The 21,561-nt window shown below is 45.5% G+C and overlaps 1 protein-coding gene and 1 non-coding gene across 4 annotated transcripts in view; both read left to right on the plus strand.

Moving 5' to 3' along the window:
- Window positions 1–21,561, plus strand: part of TM9SF4 (transmembrane 9 superfamily member 4) — a 54,147-nt gene that overhangs the window by 21,697 nt on the left and 10,889 nt on the right. Inside the window, exons 2-13 of one of the 3 annotated variants that reach the window (XM_059705873.1) lie at window positions 5,077–5,193; window positions 7,454–7,553; window positions 11,299–11,467; window positions 11,760–11,889; window positions 12,647–12,770; window positions 13,992–14,110; window positions 14,214–14,325; window positions 15,793–15,863; window positions 17,580–17,712; window positions 18,915–18,996; window positions 19,096–19,171; window positions 21,007–21,090. In XM_059705873.1, the coding sequence (XP_059561856.1) occupies window positions 5,077–5,193; window positions 7,454–7,553; window positions 11,299–11,467; window positions 11,760–11,889; window positions 12,647–12,770; window positions 13,992–14,110; window positions 14,214–14,325; window positions 15,793–15,863; window positions 17,580–17,712; window positions 18,915–18,996; window positions 19,096–19,171; window positions 21,007–21,090 (1,317 nt within the window). The remainder of the gene's footprint in view (window positions 1–5,076; window positions 5,194–7,453; window positions 7,554–11,298; window positions 11,468–11,759; window positions 11,890–12,646; window positions 12,771–13,991; window positions 14,111–14,213; window positions 14,326–15,792; window positions 15,864–17,579; window positions 17,713–18,914; window positions 18,997–19,095; window positions 19,172–21,006; window positions 21,091–21,561) is intronic. The other 2 variants (XM_059705874.1, XM_059705875.1) reach the window with 2 other exon arrangements.
- Window positions 3,771–3,905, plus strand: LOC132240367 (small nucleolar RNA SNORA5). Its single transcript, XR_009454288.1, has one exon. It is a non-coding gene; the product is annotated as a small nucleolar RNA SNORA5 (small nucleolar RNA).

Consider the following 21,561-nt stretch of genomic DNA (forward strand, 5'->3'; position numbering starts at 1 on the left):
CATTAGCTTGTGGAATGAAAGGTCCTGGGTTCGATTCCTGTCAAGGGAATATGCCCGGGTTCCAGGCTTGATCCCCAGTAGGGGGCATGCAGGAGGCAGCAGATCAATGATTCTCTGTCATCATTGATATTTCTATATCTCTCTTCCTCTCCCTTCCTCTCTGAAATCAATAAAAAAATATATTTTTTAAAAAGGACCATACTAGTTCTGACCAGTTTGGCTCGGCGGATAGAGCGTCCCTGTGGACTGAAGGGTCCCAGGGTCAATTCTGGTCAAAGGCATGTACGTTGGTTGCAGGCAAATCCCCAATGGGGGGTGTGCAGGAGGCAGCTGACCTATGTTTCTCATCGATGTTTCTAACTCTCTATCCCTCTCCCTTCCTCTCTGTAAAAAAAATCAATAAAATATATTTTTTCAAAAAAGGACCATACTATTTAACCTTTATGTGAATGGATGGTTTTATATTTTTATAGAGCAGAAGTTGGTTGGTGCTTATTACTTTTTTTGATAAGGATTTTTAAAAAAATATATTTTATTGATTTTTTTCAGAGAGGAAGGGAGAGGGATAGAGAGTTAGAAACATCAACCAGCCGCCTCCTGCACACCTCCCACTGGGGATGTGCCCGCAACCAAGGTGCATGCCCTTGACTAGAATCGAACCCAGGACCTCTCAGTCCGCAGGCCGACACTCTATCCACTGAGCCAAACTGGTTTGGCTTGATAAGGATTTATTGAGTACCCCTGTCAACAAAGCTAGACAAGCGATTAGCTGGAGAGATGGTAGATACTTAAGTGACCATAATTCAGTGTGAAAAGTGCACTTTTGTGGGGCTTTTGATAGAATGCCAAACTGCCCCCTAGAAGTGTTCCTGTTCATAATTCCTTCAGCATATGGAGTATCAAAACAGTGACATTTTAATGTCTAACACGACAGTGTCATCTTGTTGCAGTCAAAGATTCTAGCATATTATGGAAATACTAGTGACCTGGTGCATGAAATTCATGCACATTAAAAGGGGATTAATTAGAGGAAATATTTTAATATTGCTATTTGTCCTTTCTCTATAATAGAAGTGTCAGAGATGTAAGGAAATTAGTAAAATGTATATGAAAATATTCCTCCTGTCAGAATCTGGGGTGCACCATGGGACCCAGAGTCGAGTCCCTGGCCACCCACGTGCGCCTCGAAATTGCACGAGACCCAGGCCCGGCCGGTCCCCCTCCTGTCAAGCCCTTCTGGGCAGGGGGCGCAGCCTCAGGTCCCCTGGCCCGGTGCTGGGGCAGGGGGGCGCCACCTGAGGTCCCCCATCAAGCCCTGCCGGGCAGCGGGAGCAGCCTCAAGTCCCCCCATCAAGCCCCATAGGGATTGGGGGGGTGAAGGGTTGCAGCCTCAGGTCCCTGCTGATTGCTCGTAAAGGCTCCTTAGGGGAACTCTGACTCCGCTGTGGGTGCAGCCATCTTGTGTTACGGAACCCCCTCCCCCCTGTGAGCACCACCATATATGTGGCAGAGTGATGGTCAATTTGCATATTCCCTCTTTATTAGATAAGATTTGCCATTTTTCATCTGTTGGTCTTCTAAGTAAATTGATTTGAGGTTTATCGATGGTATCTTTGTGTGATGATTGTCTGTTTTCTGCATCTTTTAAAAAAAATTCAGGGTTCTTTTTATTTTTAAACAACTTTTGGATGACAGTTTATGCTAGTAACCCAGGATTTATCTTCCTTGCATTTTAATGAACTGGAATTCAAGCACAAAGGAATTACAGGAAAAAAAGGACAGGGTTTATTTCTCTCACACTAAGCACTCATATTTTAAGGACTGACCAGTGAGGCCTAGTAAAGGGTTCCAGAGAGATGGGACCAAATCTTCCAATAACTGTTCAAATGGAGGAAGTCTCTGATCGAGAGGAAATCAGATGCTCTAGCCAGCGCACAGTCATCACAGAAAGAAAGAATAAAACTCTGTTTGTTGTTGCATTCAAGACAAACTCATACCACTAAACTCTTCCCTCTGTGCATGCATAGAATATCTGTAGAGGACCAGGCCAGCGTGACTCAGTGGTTGAGCATCAAAGCATCAACCTATGAACCAGGAGGTCACAGTTCCATTCCTGGTCAGGACACATACCCAGGTTGTAGGCTAGATCTCCAATGTGGGGTGTGCAGGAGGCAGCCGATAAATGATTCTCTCTCATCATTGATGTTTCTCTCTCTCTCTCTCTCTCTCTCTCTCTCTCTCTCTCTCTCTCTCTCTCTCTCCCTCTCTCTCTCTCTCTCCCTCTCTCTCTGAAATCAGTCATATATATATGTGTGTGTGTGTGTGTGTATATATATACACATATATATACATACATATACGTGTGTGTGTGAGATCTATATGATCTATATATATATGTATATATATATATATATATAGAGAGAGAGAGAGAGAGAGAGAGTGAGAGAGAGAGGATAGCTGTAGAGGGATTTTCAAGGAACTGGTGAGAGCAGTTGTCTTTGGGGAGCTGAAGTGAGAGGAAAATTTCTTTTTCATGGTATACCCATTTGTAATGTTTTAATTATTTACTATGTTTTACTTTTTCAAAACTTTTTTAAAAGTAGTTATTTTTTAAAAGCTTATTCACCCATGATTATGTCAAATGTTAACATTAGAGGAAATTTAAATTAATTTAGAAAGATGAAAGAAAGGGAGGGAGGGGTGGGGGTGGGGAGTACTGTCTTTCTTCTATACAGAATCTTGCCCTGTTAGGCAATTTTCTACCTTCTAGTTTTGCCGTTTCCTTTAAAGATTTTCCTCCTCTCATCCCTAATCCCATAGACTTTCTAATTACCAAATACGATACAACTCTTTTTTAAAAAAAATATATTTTATTGATATTTTACAGAGAGGAAGGGAGAGAGATAGAGAGTTAGAAACATTGATGAGAGAGAAACATCAACCAGCTGCCTCCTGCACACCCCCTACTGGGGATGTGCCCGCAACCAAGGTACATGCCCTTGACCGGAATCGAACCTGGGACCTTTCAGTCCGCAGGCCGATGCTCTATCCACTGAGCCAAACCGGTTTGCACGATACAACTCTTTTATCCATTTTTCACTGTTGTTTTGGGGATCAAACTATTATTTCATATTTTATAGTGAACACTAGCTGGCAGATACTTATAAATGTTCACAACAAATCCTGGGGAAAACATTCTGTGAATATATTGTTTTTAAGACTTTGATCAACCTGTGTATCTATAAAAAAGTATACTGAGCTCAAAACCTTAAATATTTTTTAAATATATTTTTGTTTATTTCAGAGTAGAGGGGAGAGGGAGAAAGAGATAGAAACATCAACGATGAGAGAGAATCACCGATGGGCTGCCTCCTGCACTCTTCCCACTGAAGATTGAGTTGGCACCCGGGCATGTGCCCTTGACCAGAACCAAACCTGGAATCCTTCAATCCGCAGGCAAACACTCTATCCATTCAACCAAACCAGCCAGGGCAAAACTTAAACTTTTAAAGCCATTTTTTCTACCATTGTGCTCCTGGTGAAAATGCAGACCAGCCTAAATGTTTAGCAAGTCTTCTGAGTGATTTTGATTCCTAAGTTCAGAAAGAATAACCAGCAAGGGGAGAGGGGAGCGTAACTTGAAGGGTGGAGCAGCTGCCAAGGCAAGGTGATCAGGAGGCTGTGGCCAGTGTCTGAAATGAAGGTCTGAAGTGCTGCTGCAGCGAAGGGGTGGAGAGAGAAGGCAAATGCAAAGCAAGGTTGAGTTGGCCTGCAGCCATGTCAAATTCGGTGCCTGCCCCATCCATGGCAGACACTGGCCCAAAAGGCTGCCATAGAAACACTGTGACTCATGGGCCTTGATCCCCTCTGCTGGGCCTCAGGGATAAATTTGGTTACAGACACCAAGAAAAAGAAATAAAAAGAAATATTGAGTTGGTGATCGAGGTATAGATGACAAAAGTTCCTTGTTCAGACCATGCAGAGAGAGTAGCATGAACCTCTAGTTCCTTAAGGGAGGAAAGGATGGTATTAGTGAAGGGAAAGCCATGGTTTGATGGGATGAATTTCTTGAGACCGAGACCAGTAATTGATCTTTCTTGCCTTTGATTCCCAGATGACTACCCTGCATGCAGATTATTTACTGAGTGCCTACTTTGTGCCAGGCACTGGGAATAGGAATGAAACGAGCCATGCAGATATCTGTGGGAAGGGCATTCTGTCAGAGGGAACAGTAAAGGTGATGGCCCTGAGGTGTGGAGGAGGGCTTGCTGTCAGGAGACAAGAAGGCCAGTGTAGCTAGAGCTGAGAAGGAGGAGAGTGGGAGGTGATGAGGTCAGTACAACTTTGAAGAAGGCTTATAGGAAAATATGTTGGTATCGGAGAAGCATCCTGACAAAGTGAGCCTGTTACTATATAGAGAAATAGGAATTAATTGAACACTGGAGCTTTATTCCCTGCTAGCTCTATAGGAGAGTGATATAATATAAAATGGTTAAAAGAACATTGATCCAGCCCTGGCCGGTGTAGCTAAGTTGGTTGGATGTCATCCTGTGCACCGAAATGTCACCAGTTCAATTCCCAGTCAGGGCACGTGCCCAGATTGCGGGTTCCATCCAGGTCAAGGTACAAATGGGAGGCAGCCAATCAGTGCTTTTCTTTCACATCTATGTTTCTCTTTCTCTCTCTCTCTCTCTCTCTCTCTCTCTCTCTCTCTCTCTCTCTCCCTCCCTCCCTCCCTCCCTCCCTTTCTCCCATCCTCCCTCTCTAAAATAAATTAAAAACATATTTTTTAAAAAGAATATTGATCCAGAAGTGGGGAAATGTAGCTCCTTTATTAGTCTTCCCTTTTGCCCATGTTAGTTATTACTTCATTTATTTTATTGCTCATTTTTGGAAGTGCAAAATTGATTCCTTGTAGTACTCTTGGGGGCATGTAAGAGGTAGCATCTCAGGCTTCCCAGAGTAGGGACGGGACTGGGTCAGTTAAAGTAGACATAAACCTACTATGACTTGGTCTGCCCCAGAGAGATGTTCACTTCTTTCCCTCATTCCAATCTAGGCCTCTCCTTTTCCAAGCAGGTTTGGTTGCTGTGGTCCCTGCTGCTTCTCTCCTTCATGTGTGGAACAAGAGCCTTCTATGTCCCTGGGGTCGCGCCAATCAACTTCCACCAGAACGACCCTGTAGAAATCAAGGTAAGCGTGTTCCTGGACCATTGGAGCCTCTGTGCTGGGCAGTGTGGTCGAAGAACATGGTGAGCTGGTCTTATCCCTCCTGTGGTTGCAGAGAACAAAAACCAGTGCCAGGCCCTGGCCGGTTTGGCTCAGTGGATAGAGTGTCAGCCAGCGGACTGAAAGGTCCCAGGTTCGATTCCTGTCAAGGGCATGTACCTTGGTTGTGGGCGCATCCCCAGTAGGGAGTGTGCAGGAGGCAGCTGGTCGATGTTTCTCTCTCGTCGATGTTTCTAACTCTCTATCCCTCTCCCTTCCTCTCCGTAAAAAATCAATAAAATATATTAAAAAAAAAAAAAAAGAGCAGTGCCAATTAGGAACTCTGCCTCTCTCTCTCCCCGCCTCCATTTTTCCCTGTGTCTGTCTCTCTCAATCTGCCTCTTCTATGACATCTCTACCTTCCTCTTTTATCTGCTCCATCTCCTCTCTTACCAGCTTCTCCTGCCTAACTTATATCATCTGTACACACACAGCCTACTGTGACCTCTGTTTTTTGTGTTAGCTTCTGCCACGAGCTGGCTTCTCCAGTTCCGTATCTCCAAAAGGTGTCCTGCGTGTCTGAGTGGTGGTATACGAGATGATTTTAAGTGGTTGACAAATATATTTTAATAACTTTTCTGTTAACATATATTAGAAAACTTAGCTAGTATTTCAACTCATGGTTTCATGGCTATCGTTGATTTTCTGTTTTTAATACTGATATATAATGTTTGCTTCTTAAATGTATTTACTGAAAAATGAGTCAGATGCAATAGTAGAATAAGAGGTAAGCAGATAGGGCAAGTTGGTATGTGAACAATTAGGATTTGAGAAGTATTGCCCTAAGTCAGGATCCAGAGAGAGGCTTTCCAACTGGGCTACCTCACATTTTCAGGCTGGATGCCGATCTGAGGGTCAGTCAACTGTGGTAAGGTGGAGAGTGGAAGGGAGTCGCTTAAAAAATGGTTGACCAAGGGCAGTGGGCAGGTTGACACCTTGATTATGTCTCTAAAACAGTGGACTCTTGGTGGCATTCTCAGAGCCCCAAGCAGGGCTGAGGGTTGGTGGTGGATCTTCTTTCCTAGGAAGCAAACTGTAAGGTGGAGATTTGGTGCAGGAGATGTACTGGGGAGACTCTCAGGGTCAGCATTTGGTGGGAGGGAGGGAAGTGGGCTGGGCAGAGGGAACGTTGAGCTATGGTACAACTGAGGCATGTGGGAAGCCCTGGAACTGGGATGGCTGGTCCTTCAAAGTTGTTCCAAATTGAGGCAAGAGAACCAGCTCTCCAAACCCCTCAATGGGCCAGTCATTGGACAGACTGCTACCAGGGGATGGGTGTAACCTTGTACAAGGCCCGCCCCCCCAACCAGACTCCCCTCTATCATCACCCAAATAAACATTCTTAGTACTTTGGTCTGTTTTTCTTAGCCTTTTTTTTCTGTGCAGTGTTTACAGTATAGAATACTTAGCATTCTCACACCTCCATCAGTCCCCCATAGACAAAATAATGTGTATTTGAAATTTTTGAGTCATCCTTCAGATTCTTAGTGATCCCATAAAACAGAACTAGCAGAACTTACAAAGTTACAATAAATTCTGCTTCTAAAATAAATGTATATTTCTTGCTTCGTTGCCATGTTGATATGAACCACATCTTTATTGCTCTGAGCAAAAACAAGCAGTGAGATTGTGTGAAAATGACATTTTTATTATGTCCTGAGAATCCCAGTGTTCAAAAGGAGAAGCAGAAGATAAAGTCACAAAGGGCTGTCCACATGACTTGCTCTCACGTACATGTCCCTTAGTTTGCCACCAAATTTTAGGTATTATCATCATTTCAAATTGCTACACATCATGCTCATGTGGGGCATCAGTTACAGGCAGCTTAATGGGATCAAGAAACTGGAAGCAGAGACCACTATGGTTATGAATAAGGAGTAAGACCTCTTTGTTCCTGAAGATTTATCGTCATTTGGAATTATTTCCTTAGGAAAGATGCCCAGAAGTGAAATTCCAGGATCAGAGGATATCAATATTGAATTTGTGATTTTAAACAAAGTCTGTAATATAATCTAGTAAACTTTATGAAATAATTCAGAATTGTGGGGAGTAGAGTATATAGAACATTGTAACAGTTTGTTTGCCTTCTAGATAATACTGTCGAGTATGCCAAAGATGGTGGGTACCAGGGAGGATTATTGAAACAGTCTGAATTAAGGAATAATGACCTCTCTTCTCCCACTAGGCTGTGAAGCTCACCAGCTCTCGAACCCAGTTACCTTATGAGTATTACTCACTGCCCTTCTGCCAGCCCTTAAAAATAACCTACAAGGCAGAGAATCTGGGTAAGTTCTCTCTCACTGCTGTCAGCCTGTCCCAATGGGAACCTAGATCTTTTCATAAGATAATAGCAGTTAACCCTTATGTAGCACTTACTGTGTCCTGGACACGGTCTACATCGTTTATATACATATTAGTTTAGTTAATTTTCATAACAACTCTAGGTGGTAGCTGTTATTTTTATTCCCCTTTTATAAGTGAAGTGACTTGCCTCTGGTTATACTGTTAATCAGCAGGTAAGCTAGGCCTGGAATCATGCAGTCAGGCTTCAGACTTGGAGCCCTCGGCTGCTGTTCAGATTGGTTCTCCCTTGATTTCTAAATATCATACCTCTCCCTCTTCCTCTCCCTCTCCCTCTCCCTCTCCCTTTCCCTCTCCCTCTCCCTCTCCCTCTCCCTCTCTTTCTCTCTCTCCTTCTCTCTCTCTCTCTCTCTCTCTCTCTCTCTCTCTCTCTCTCTCTCTCTCTCGGCTTCTGTAATCTGCTCTACTTTTAATTAAAAGAAAGTGATCACTTCTGGCCCTAAAGGAAGCAGAGACATCACTGTAGTTCTTGTTATGCTGTGCAAGACTCACCTCAAGTAATGTGTGAGGCACCAGGGCAATGTCTGGCACAAATGTTCCATAAATAGCAGCCGTTTTATTCTATCTAATTCAAATAATTATCTCTATTTGGCAGAATTTCAGGCTTAAAGGAAAAGACATTTGGAGACATCTATTCAGGACCCAACCATTAGTACTTATTTCTGTGCCTGTCTCAGTGTTAAGGCCTGGAGATGTAAATGTGGAAAGATTGAAGGCTCTGCAGTTGGGCACACTTCTGAGTGATACTGGGTGATCTTAATTGAATGTGGACCCTTGAAGCTGGGGAATGGTCCTGCCTCTTAGAAATAGAAACTTCTGTGTACAAAAGTTATCCTGCCACAATGAAGGCGTCCTGCCTTTATGTAGTGCTTTCCTTCATGGCCTAGGGCCATGGGTGGCAAACCGCGGCTCGCGAGCCACATGCGGCTCTTTGTCCCCTTCAGTGTGGCCACGAGGTTTCAATCACACTGTACGTGCACGCCCACACCTGGTATTTTGTGGAAGAGCCACACTCAAGGGGCCAGTTTGCTGACCGCTGGCCTAGGGGCTTTTTGAGCAGAAGGATCATGTCTTACATTCCCCTCTCTCTCCACCACTTCTGACCCAGTGCCTAACACAGTAGACATTCAGTAACTGTCCTACTGAGTGGAGCAAAAACATCCTCGATTGAATGCTTGTTGGATGTAAGCCCTGTACTCTACATTATCATCATCACTGCTAATACTTACAGGGCTTTCCCTATGAGCTGGGCACTCTTCTAAGCACTTATGGGCATTAACTTGTTAATTCTCACAACAGCCCTATGAGGCAGCTATTCTTATATTCTCTTATCAAGGGGAGTGAGGCACAAGGAGATGAAGTCTCTTGCCCCAGGTAAGAGACTCACCTAATAAGCGGCAGAATGCAGGAACTCTGGCCATATCCTTAAGCACTTTACTCTGCACATTATCTTAGTTGATTCCTATAGTAACTCTGCAAAGCCAAATATGATTGCCCTGTTTCATAGGAGAGTGAACAGCAGCTTCTAGGGTTTGAAAGATTTGCTCAGTGTCATATGGTCAGTAGGTAGAGAAATGGAGATATTAGCCCAAGTTTTTAAACTCTATGGCCAGATTCTTTCTGTTGTCCCAGGCTGCCTTCTCCAGAAAGGCTCAATGGGGCTGTCTGAGAGCTGTGCTCACGATTATCATACTGATGGAGATTCAGCTCATGGTGTGTATGTGGCAGATGTACTGGAGTACAACCTCAGACTCTCTTAGAGGAGCGACATTCAAGGTGTGTAGCTTGTTTAGCCTGGTTGACTACCTGCTCCCTGCTTTAAAAAGTTAAAAGGAATACAAATGAGCCATTCCAGACCAGTATGTTCTCTTTCTTGGTTTAAATTTAATTTCTAAATATCAAGAAGTGATACCCACCTTACTTGGCCTACAACCCTGTTCCTCTCTCAGCTTGTGGCCCTGTCATTTGTGTATCAACAACTCATAGCTTCCATCAGTCCTGATCGCTCCTCTGATTCTTATGTCTGGATATCTGACTATATCCAGATATATCAAGTCAAACTAACAAGCTGAAAAAATGCCCTTAGTCTAAATTTGTGATGCTACCTGTCTTCCCACCTAGAACCTGGTTATAGAAACTTTAGTCTTCCTAATAGGCATCCCTCTTCACTCATCCCTTGTATCTGTCAGGACCAGGCCCCTAGATTTCACCTCCTTAGTAGCTTCTGAATCTTGTATACTTGTTTCCATCCTCATCACACCCTCTTGTCCAGCCATCGTTGCTCACTTGCATGACAGACCACCATCATACCGAGTGATCTTTCTGTCTAGAACATTCTTTCCCTATCTGTTTGCTAGTTAACGCTTCTCTCTTCCTGTATAGCTCATTTCAAGCATCACTTGTCCAGAGCAAGTTCCTCTTGTTGAATAATATATTCTCATGTTATCAAAGTCTGCCTTCCCATTAGACCATAAGCTTCATGTGTCTGTCTGTTCAACATTGTATCTTTAGGGCCTAGGAGATAGCCAGTACCCGGTACATGTTTTGGGAATGAATGAATGAGCGAATAAATGACTAGGCAGAGAGTGTCACATCACATAGGTCCACACTGGTAGGCAAATGCTAGACCAAGTGTGTATTCAGGGGTTAGTCCTGCCTCTTGGTTTGGTCAGTTCCTTTGGCTTGTCCCAGTTTCACATCATCACAGTAGCATTGTTATTGTTAGAATGACTCAAAACGAAAGCACCATTGAGTTGAGTTGTTAATCCCTAACTGCTTGGTGCCTGCTGCATGACATCTGGTAGCAGGTTACTCTAAGGCAGGCAGGCAAGCGGAATGCCAGTTCATTAAGTATAAAGATGTTTTGGCTAAAAATTTTGGTGCTGGATTTTATCCCACTTCCCTCCCAGCCTGAATCAGGATATGAAGACACAGATAAATAGGAAACACTATCTGCCTTTGAAGAAGTCAAGGGAGTCAGAAACATAATATGTCAACCCTATGCAAAGCCACATCATTGACATAAAAGGTGCAGAGGTGATTCTGATGATGAAAATAGTATTTGTGGCCTGCCTACTCTGTGACCGGTGCTTAATTTCTCACTGTAACCCTGTGAAGTAGGTGCTGTTATTATCCTCATTTTATAAATGAGGAAAGTGAGGCTCAGTGAGGTTAAATGACTGGCCAGAACTGCTAAGTGAGTAAGAGGCAGAGCCAGCGTTCAGTAGCAGGCAGCCCTCTCCTCACCACTGTATGATGCTGCCTCGGTGCAGAGGGAAATCAGAGGAGGGAGTGAAGAGGTCAGGAAGGGCTTTCCAAGGGTGAAATAGAAGCTGAGCTGGAAGTGTGAGGAGGAGTTTCTCAAAAACCTAGGGCAGGCAATAGCCTTTCAAGGCTAAGGAAACGACCTGAGGCCCAGAGGTGTGGAATGAAATGGCATGTTTGATGAGCTCTGAAAAGTCCGCTGGAGCTAGAGCACAAAGGGGGAGGAGAGGGCCATGGGTAGGAGTGAAGGGGCAAGCTGAGCCTGAATAGGTCGGGTAGAGCATGGAGTGCCAGGCTGCAGAACCGATGACAGCCCTGCAAGTCAGTCCTGGGTCTTCGTGGCTCTGCTGACCTCAGCAGCCTCAGGGTTGAAGCTCTGAGCTCCATCTGTCTCTCTTACGGCAGGAGAGGTGCTGAGAGGGGACCGGATTGTCAACACCCCTTTCCAGGTTCTCATGAATAGCGAAAAGAAGTGTGAGGTTCTGTGCAGTGAGTCCAACAAACCAGTGACCCTGTCTGTGAAAGAGAGCCGGCTCGTGGCGGAGCGGGTCACGGAGGACTACTATGTCCACCTGTAAGTCGTCCTTGGCTGCTGCCTGCGGCCTCGCGTCACACTGGGGAGGGCACTGATGGGAGAGGCGGCCCAGAGGGACTGAGCGGGTCCACCTGTAAGTCGTCCTTGGCTGCTGCCTGCGGCCTCGCGTCACACCGGGGAGGGCACTGATGGGAGAGGCGGCTCAGAGGGACTGAGCGGGTCCACCTGTAAGTCGTCCTTGGCTGCTGCCTGCCGGCCTCGCGTCACACTGGGGAGGGCACTGATGGGAGAGGCGGCTCAGAGGGACTGAGCGGGGCCCTTGGGTTTCCAGCATTGCCGACAACCTGCCTGTGGCCACCCGGCTGGAGCTCTACTCCAACCGCGACGGCGATGACAAGAAGAAGGAAAAAGATGTGCAGTTTGAACACGGCTACCGGCTTGGCTTCATGGAAGTGAACAAGGTAGAGTGTCTTGGTGTGCTCAGAGGGCTGGAGAAGCCGCAACCAAAGTCACGAGGAAATACTTAGCTCTGGGACTGGCTGAGGCAGATTCCTCTAGGCGCTCTTGGGCAAGGCTCTTGCAGATGCTACCCAGGAGGTGAAAGGCACAGTTCCTAAAAACCTCAGTTTCTAAAAAAAATTCTGAGGACAAAAACATTTCTTTTGAGGCACAGTCCCTGCCCTCAAAGGGTTTTTACCCTAATTGCGAAAAGACTGACAGTTGTAAGACCCTGAGTCTTAAGTCCCACTCCTTTCTGATCATGTGCCACTGCCATGACGGTTAATGCCAAAGCCGTTCAGAGGGAGCTCGGTTTGCACTGAGATTGTCACTGAGGAGGTGGTCCTTAAAAAACAGGTAGGCTTGAGCTCAGTGGAGTCAGAGGCAGCATTCTGATTGGAGTGAATGACATGAACAGAGCTGCAGAGTGGAGACTGTTCATGGGGCAAGGAGGAGTTTGGAGAGAGGAAGATGGTGACAATCAGATGATGGAAGGCCTTGAATGCCAGGCTTAGCATGAGCTTTTGTCTGGTAAACCCTAGGGAGCCCTGGAGGGTTTCTGAGCATAGGAGAGCTCTGAGAGCAGTGTTTTGGGAAGGTTGGGATAGCTGGTCGGTTGGACAAGGGGAGTGACCTTATTCCTAGGGTGGTCCCCCAGAGTGATTTTCTGGTTGTTCCTTGGCTATTAGTTACTTTGTTTTCTCTGTTGGTCTGTGTTAGATCTACCTGCACAATCACCTCTCCTTCATCCTTTACTACCACCGAGAGGACTTGGAAGAGGACCAGGAGCACACATACCGTGTCGTCCGCTTCGAGGTGATTCCCCAGAGCATCAGGCTGGAGGGTGAGTGGGGAGGTGTGACCAGAGGGGCAGGGCTGGTGGATGGGCCTAGGCTTTTACTCCTGGGTTTTCTCACACTTGATTCCTGAAATAGCTAAAAGGCCCCAATGTAGCATATGGGCACAGCCACGGTAGGGTCACTGCATTCCCATTAGAGAAGGTAGGGGGCAAGGGGAGAGCGGACATCTGTTGTGTCCTGGCCTTGCACCTTACAGGTTTACCACCTCTGGCAACCCCCAGGTATATTAGATTATATATGAGGAGGCAGAAGCTCCGAGAGGTTGGTGGCTTAGCCAAGATCAAACAGCAACTTGGGGCTTACCTGGGCCTCTCATAAGAACCAGCCACCTCCCTCTGGGTTGAAGGGAAAGGGGCAGTGTACAGACAGCTCTCGGGCAACCAGTTTCTGTATTTCTTGTCTTCTGTGTGAGTAAGTGGTCTAGACTAAAATTGGCCCAAGCTCAACGGACCTGGTCCAGTCTCGCCTTGCTTATTAGCACAGGGCACTCTTTAATTTAGGAGGCCTGGCCTTTTGTCCACAGTGGGTGGGGGTTTCAGGGGGGTGGGGAGTTGTTAATTTGTTTTATTTTTAAGCTATGGAACCTAGTTTTCAAACAAAATCATACACAGAGGCCTCAAATAAAACATTATGTACTTTCCCAACACCATACTGCTTCTCCTTTGTGAGTGTCATGAGCACAGCTGGACATTTATATTTGATTATTTTGACATCATCTGTCTCCCATTGGGTGTTGGAGGTTAGAGACCTGTCTCCTTTTCTCATCATTTTATCTCCAGCACAATAGCTGAGATATAGTACGTGCTTGTGATCTGTTTTTTGGTTGATTAAATGGATGGATAACAGGATGAATGAAAGAGGCATCTGAGTGGATAACTAAAGTACCAGAGCTTTGGGGACTAAGTGAATGAGTAAACATATGATAGACTGAGCCCATATTGCTTTGCATGTGAATGGGACTGATTGAATGAGTAAATGAATGTTTGAATTGCGTGAAGGAAGGTTGATAAATGAGGAGCTTAGACCCCTCCCCACACACACCTAAGGCCCTTTGGAAGGTGAGAACTATTCTCCCAGCCTCCACTCAGACCTGGGTCCCAGCAGCATGCCATCCCCTCAGGCAGCTTTGAAGGCACCCCCCAGACAGCCCTTGGGTAGTAGCAACGGCCCCCCACAGAAACAGACTGAGTCTCTATTTCTCACAGACCTCAAAGTAGATGAGAAGAGCTCATGCACTCTGCCTGAGGGTGCCAAATCCTCGCCCCAAGAAATTGATCCCACCAAGGAAAATCAGCTGTACTTCACCTACTCGGTACACTGGGAGGTGAGAAGGGGCTGAAACCTACAACAGGGGAGGAGGGTTCTGGTCTGGGCAGGAGTTGTTTAGCAGGAGGCTTGACTCTTAAGTGCTTACTCCCCCCCACCAGGAAAGTGACATCAAATGGGCCTCTCGCTGGGATACTTACCTGACCATGAGTGATGTGCAGATCCACTGGTTTTCTATCATTAACTCCGTTGTTGTGGTCTTCTTCCTATCAGGTGAGAGATCTGTAGGTCAGAGGGTTGAGAGGACAAGGAGGTGAGGGATAAGGGGCTGAGGCATCACATCACTTAAGGGGGACTTCTGGGGTGTTCTTGAGGCCAAACATGGATAAAAAATGGGCCTCAGGGCTCTGTGCTAGGCATCAGGTACACAAAGGTGAACAGGATCTGATCTCTACTCTGGAGAGCTCCTAGGGGGGATGGATACATCTCATGCATACATTCAGTCAGTAAGACTGTGTTGCACATTCTGTGCAGGTGCTGTGCCACGTGCTGGGGATATGGTGGTGAGCAAACCCAACCCAGAGTCTATATTCTGGTGGTGGAAGAGACAAAAAAGCAAAGAAAGTGATCAGTGACATGAAGCAGATAAACAAGGTGATCATACACAGCTGTAAGGAAAAGGTGAAGGCTACTTTAGAGAATACCTCTCTGAATGAGGAGGAGTCACCTGTGGAAGAACTAGGGACAGGCTGGTCAGGCAGGGGTCACCGTCCTGCAATGGGACAAGCCTGGCAAGAAAACAGATGGCAAGAGGGTAGTAAGCAGGGGGCAGAGTGGTGGGCAAAGGTGAAATGAAACTGATCATTTTAATATCATATGAGAAGTAAAAATATTGCTAGCTACTGTTTAATATAACCCAGGGCCCATCTGCTGTGCTTATAAGCATTTCAGTCCTCGAAGTCCTGTGAGTTAAGTTAGCTCTAGGTCATACAACCTATTCTCTTAACCACTATACTAGCGTGAGTAGGAATTAATCTGGGAAGAATGGGATATTCAGGGTATAGGATAGCCTGCATAAAGGTATGGAGGTGAGAGAGCAGTGCAGCTGTGAAGTGATAATAAAAGCAGCAAAGAACCAGGGGCAAGCCCTGAATGGTTTGCTCATTTTACACCATTGACCCATGGACCACAGGGTTGTGAGTTCAATTCCCAGTCAAGGTCATGTACCTGGGTTGCAGGTTCAATCCCCAGCCCCAGTTGGGGAGCGGGAGGCAACCATTTGATGTGTGTCTCTCAGATTGATCTTTCTGTCTTTCTCCCACCTACCCCCCCCTCCCTTCTACTCTCTAAAAATCAACGGAAAAAATATCCTCAGATGAGGATTTAAAAAAAAAAAAATAGAACCAGGGGTGAGTGAGAAGAGGGGAGCCTGGGAGGAGGTGAGGCTGGAGAAGCTGGTAGGACCAGGCCATGGAGTAGCTGGGGTGCCATTCTCCTCATACCTATCCCAGCAGCTCTTTCCTTCCCTTGTCTGGGGGGTGGCCCTCCGTTCACTCCTGCCCGAATACCTGGGGTGGAGCTATACCCAAAAGAGGACCTGAGGCAGCTGTATAGCCACTTCTCAATGGAGGAAGCTCACACATGCCAGTCATCCCTTAGTGAAACACCAATCCCAGGAAGGCATGCGACACAGAAGACTTGGTTGGCAATGCTGACAACTTCCTCTCCTGTTTGTTTCAGGCATCCTGAGCATGATTATCATTCGGACCCTCCGGAAGGACATTGCCAACTATAACAAAGAGGATGACATTGTACGAGGTCTTGGTTGGGGAGGGATGGAGTTGGAGAGGGAGGGCAGAGTAGCCTGCCAGACCCAATGGGGTGTGTGTGTGTGTGTGTGTGTGTGTATCATTTATAGAGTAAGCCTTATAAATAGTGAAAAGCAAAAAAAATGTTTAATGACCCAAAATGATGGGGATAGACTTTCTGATTTCTAAGCATAAAAGCAATGGAAGAAGTCACAGGGGAGAAAACTTGATGAATTTGACATTAAAATTTTTTAAACCAAAAAAAGATGATACAGTTAAAAAACTGGTATAAAATCACTTTTAAAAAATCTAAAATCTTTAATGTGATAATGAACAAAGAATTTACAGACAAGGAACTGTACATAGCTAGTAAACATGTGAAAAACTGCTTTCACCTGAGACTGCAGATTCAAACAGTCATGAGAAATAGTTTAGATCCTTCAAAATAGCACATATTTTTGTTTCCGTAGACTAATTTTTGGCAAGGTTAACGTGAGATAAGCACCTTCTTGTGCCACCCTTGCCAGTGTAAATTGGTAGTTTTCTGAAACGTAATTAATTGGAAGAACATATAATACTATAAAATAGTTGACTTGTTTTAATCCAGTAGATCTTTTAGAATTTTCCTAAAGAAAGTATCAGAAATACAAAGACCTAATCTAGAACTATTTATTGCAGCTTTATTTATAATTTAAATAAACTGGACATTGCCTACTGTTCCATAATGATGGATTGGTTATATTATGATATAGCTGTATAATGAAAAAGTATATAGACATTAAAATAATACTTCTAAGACTATTTATTGGCATGAGGAAATGTTCACAAACATCAACTGAAAATAGCAAGTACACAATAAATATAACTATGATCCCAATTTCAAATTATATATACATATACACAAATGCATAAAGGATTAAAGGAAATATATCAAAAACAGTGGTATCATTAAATGTATAAATCATTTTATTTTCTGTATCTTTTTAAGTCTATGAGTATGAGTTTTATATCTTTTGTTCAGTTTTTCTAGATTTTTAAAAAATTTTCTATAATACACATTACTTTTTTTGGGTTTTTTTTTAGTCTTCGGATATTTTCTCCATTGATTTTCAGGGAGCATGGAAATGGGGGGAGAAGCGGGGGAGAGAAAAACACCGATGTGAGAGAGACGCGTTGATTGGTTGCCTCCTGCTCCCTGACTTGGGCCAGAGATCGAACCTGCAACCCAGGTTCATGCCCTTGACCAGAATCAAACCCGCAACTCTTTGGCTCTAACCATTGAGCCAAGGCAGCCAGGGCTTTTTGATCATTTGATTATCATGCCATATACCAAATTTTTTTTACATGTTTATTATACAAGACAGCACATATTATTTTTATAATCATTAAAAAATTAATTGCTTCTAAATTTCACCACCCAAAAATTATCAGTTAACATTTTTGTATGTTGATGATTACATTATTTTTCCATGCATAAGGTTTGTGGAACTTAGGGAGATTTATGTAGCTGTAGGCTTCATGTTTGTGTCCTCATACCCTGTGACATTGCTCTGAAAAGCACTGTATCGTGTCACTTAACACTCCTGTGTCACAGCAGAGCTGATTGACACCTGAGGGACCCTCATCCCTAGTCAGAGTGGGTCCTTGGGGGTGAGCCCTACAGGAGCTACCTATACCAGAGCCAAAGACACAGCCTCACTTTCTGGCCCTTTGCTGTAGGAAGACACCATGGAAGAGTCTGGGTGGAAGTTGGTGCACGGTGACGTCTTCAGGCCACCCCAGTACCCCATGATCCTCAGCTCCCTGTTGGGCTCAGGCATTCAGCTCTTCTGTATGATCCTCATCGTCATCTGTGAGTGGGCCTGGTGTGGGAGGCTGTCACCAGAGCAGCATGGGCTGAGTCTGAGAGAAGGGTAGGCTTTTCTCCCTGAAGAAAAAGGCATGTCAGCATCTCTGGGCCAGATGGAGCTGTCCATCCCAGCAGAAAGGCTAGGTCCTCTCAGCCCCAGGCCCTGGTGATTTGATCCTCATCCGAGCTTTCAGCACTGTTGATAGCCCACCACGTCCACTATGTCAGTGAAGCCACACATCAGTGTTGTGAGGTTGGCCTCCTTTTGCAGTCAGGCATGAAGTGATTTATCAAGTCAGCACCAAAATGAGGGCTGGAATCAGGTCTTCCCCCCCCCCCCAAGAATAACCCCCCCAAAACTAATATATAGTAGTTATAGACAGTTCTGAAATCAATCTGCCTAAAAATTTTTTTAAGATTTTATCCAACTTTTTCTTTCTTTTAGAGAGAGGAATGGAGAGGGAGAGAGAGAAAAAGAGAAACATCGATGTCAGAGTGAAACATCAATTGGCTGCCTCCTACAAGTCCCCTACCGGGGACTGAGCCCAAAAACCCAGAATGTGCCCTGAGCGGAAATAAAACTGGCAACCTTTTCGTGCACAGGATGACACCCAACCAACTGAGCCACACTGGCCAGGGCTACCCATCTTTTAATTGACATAAAATATTGTAGTTTAAGATGTACGACATAATGATTTGATACGTGTATATGTTGTGAAATGATCACCGCAATAAGTTTAGTTAATATTCAATATCTATCATCTCTCATAGTTCCTTTTTTTTCTTGTGATGAGAACTTTTAAGATCTAAGCTCTTGGCAACTAATCTGCCTAGATTTGTATCTCAACTACAAGCTTTGTGACTGTGAATGACAGGCTTTGTGATCTTAACTTCTGTGAGCCTCAGTTTCCCCATCTAAGAAATTGGGAAACTAACCTCCACCTCACAGGGTTGATAAGGCAGATGTAGTGGCTAGCATTCATAATGCTCTCAGCTCAATGCCTGGATGGTTGCAAGTACCCTGTGGGCTAAAAGCTGCAGCCCTCTGAACCCCAGCTAAGACCCAGTTTTCTCCTATAAAGAGGAAGGGAGTATACTTATTTTGCTACATCTGCCCAAGTCCTTGTCAGCCAGCCTGGGATGGGGGATGGGGCCTGGCGATTGATCATTCACTGACTCTCTCTCTCCGTCCACTCCCTCCATAGTTGTGGCCATGCTTGGGATGCTGTCACCCTCCAGCCGGGGAGCTCTCATGACCACTGCCTGCTTCCTCTTCATGTTCATGGGGTAGGTGTGTCTGAGCGGGCTCCGGGGGCTGGCACACTCCACGCCAGCTGTGCTCCAGCTAACAGGTCCCTTGGTGTGGATCCCTGCTGTTTCCCACAGAGTTTTTGGTGGATTTTCCGCCGGCCGTCTGTACCGCACTTTAAAAGGCCATCGGTGGAAGAAAGGAGCCTTCTGTGTAAGTGTCCTCAACCTCCTCCTGGTGTTGGTGGGGAGCTGAGCAGTCTCATCCTGGTTTCCTCAGGAGCAGTGTCAGCAGGCCCTGGGAAGCAGCAGCATGATGGAGCAGGAAGAGTATATCCTGAGGGTCAGGAACTCTGGGCTCGTACCCACAGGTGCAGCAGAACCTACGGCCTTAGTTGCCATATAAAATGAGGGATTGAATTTAGGCGATTTTTAGCCTACTTAGTCTGATGTCTCAAGCAAGAGAAGAAATAGAGGATTCAGAATAACTGAATTTAGCCACCAAGCCTAAGTGTAAAAGTTGAAGGGCAAACACTGGTCAGGGCTGCGGGGAGTAGTATATACCCTGCCCACTGGTGCAAAGGGGCAGAAGCAGCCAGGCCCCTTGTCACCATCAGTCTGTTTTCCAGACTTTGGTCCTTTGTTGCCCTTCAGTGAGGACAGCTCCTGCCCTCTCTGTCCTCCACCAGGACATAGAAATTGAAGGATGCCTAGGAGCCAACTCTTATCTCCCAGGGAGCCCTGGGGTCTTGACTAATTAGCAGGACTGTGGTAGAGGTAGGCAGGCATTTGCACTCTCAGCCACAGCAGGTAGAGCCACCTCCCCTCCACCTGCAGGTGCTCACTAACGGACCTTGGGTGAGGCTTCCAGTCCAGGCTGCCGGAGCACCGGTTTCTTTCCAGTGGCCCAGGAAGCTGCCCAGGAAGAACAGTGGCGCTCTTCCTCTCACTTCCTCTTTTTTATACCTGTGTTCATGCTCTCTTTCCACATTTTCTTCCAATAACCAACTGCTCATTACAAACACTCAATTGTAGAAAATTTGGAAAGTACAGGGAAGTTAAAGAAGTCAGAAATAACCCAGAATCCAACCACCCAGAGATAAATACTATGCAGATCTTTACTATATTTTTTTTCACTCTTTTTCCTCTTTTTAGATTTATTTAAAATCGAAGAATGTAATTTAAAAATTATAAAATAATAATAGCAAACATTTATAAGATGCTTACTTTGGAATAAGTTCTGTTTTAAGTACTTGACATATATTAATTTCTTTTTGCATGGTTCTTTTTTTTAGAGAGAGGGGAAGGGAGAAAGAGAAACATCGATTGGCTGCCTCCTGCATGCCCCCTACCAGGGATCGAGCCTGAAACTATGACCTCCTGGTCCATAGGTCAGCGCTCAACCACTGAACCACACTGGCTGGGCTAGCCATATACATTTTGTAAAAGTTTTATTCATTTATTTTTTAAAAATATTTATTGATTTCAGAGAGGAAGAGGAATTGGGGGGGCGGGGCGGGGAGAAACATCATTGATGAGAGCGAATCATTGATCAACTGTCTCCTGCATGCCCCCCACTGGGGATCAAGCCTGCTACCCTGGCATGTGCCCTTGACTGGGATCGAACTTGGGATCCTTCAGTCTGCAAACCAACACTGTCTACTGAGCCAAACGAGCCAGGGCTATTCATTCTTTATTCAACAAATGTTTATTGAGCAACTGCTGTGTTCTAAGTGCTAGGATTGCATCAGTGAACAGGAGGGCACACTCCTCCTCAGTCTGCGGTGTAGGCAGACACTGATTAGGTTACAACAATATGGAATTACAAACTGGTATGGGGACAAGGAAGGGGCTGTTCAGGAATCTAAGAGGATAAAGAACATGAGTCCTACCTAGTCTGGGAATCGGGAATTGCTTTCTGGGGGAATGATTCTTGAGTTGAGTCCTAGAGGACATGGAGGGGCTGAGAACCTGTAGTTTGGGGGCCCCACTGGGACAGCTGGGAGTTCTCTAGATGAAGCTCCCCAACCTGGCCCCTCTTGCTTCCAGACAGCGACACTGTACCCTGGCGTGGTTTTCGGCATTTGTTTCGTATTGAATTGCTTCATCTGGGGAAAGCACTCGTCAGGAGCGGTAAGTGCCCTCCCCAGCAAGCGGGGGTTGGGCAGCTGTGCTCAGCTCTACTCCCGTAGGTCACTTCCTGCTGTTCCCTTCCCTTTCTGGGTCTTCACAAAGTTCTATTTCCAGCTCTAGGGGCTGAGGGCTAGCTGGGGTTTCCCCAGCCCTGCCCATGTTCTTGCCTGGGCCCTGGCCTTCCTGTGGGCTTTTCAGACAGCTGGCCAAAACTTACTTCTCTATAGGGAGGTGTCCATAGTCCAGGGGCCAACTGGGGAATTCCCCTTTGTTCCAACCAAGGGAAAGCTACTTGGTGTGAGTTTATTAGGTCAGTGTCCCAAAACAAGGCTCGCCAAGAGTGCCTGCTCCTCAGTACCAGCCCCTGCAGGTTGTTCTATCCTCAGGGGGGGATCCTGCCAGCCCCCGTTGTTTCTAGCAGCTGCCCAGGACTCATTGAGTAGGATTGTGAACTCAGTTGAGGGTTGGAAG

The sequence above is a fragment of the Myotis daubentonii genome, chromosome 8, assembly GCF_963259705.1.
Source record: "Myotis daubentonii chromosome 8, mMyoDau2.1, whole genome shotgun sequence".
Taxonomy (NCBI): Eukaryota; Metazoa; Chordata; class Mammalia; order Chiroptera; family Vespertilionidae; genus Myotis; species Myotis daubentonii.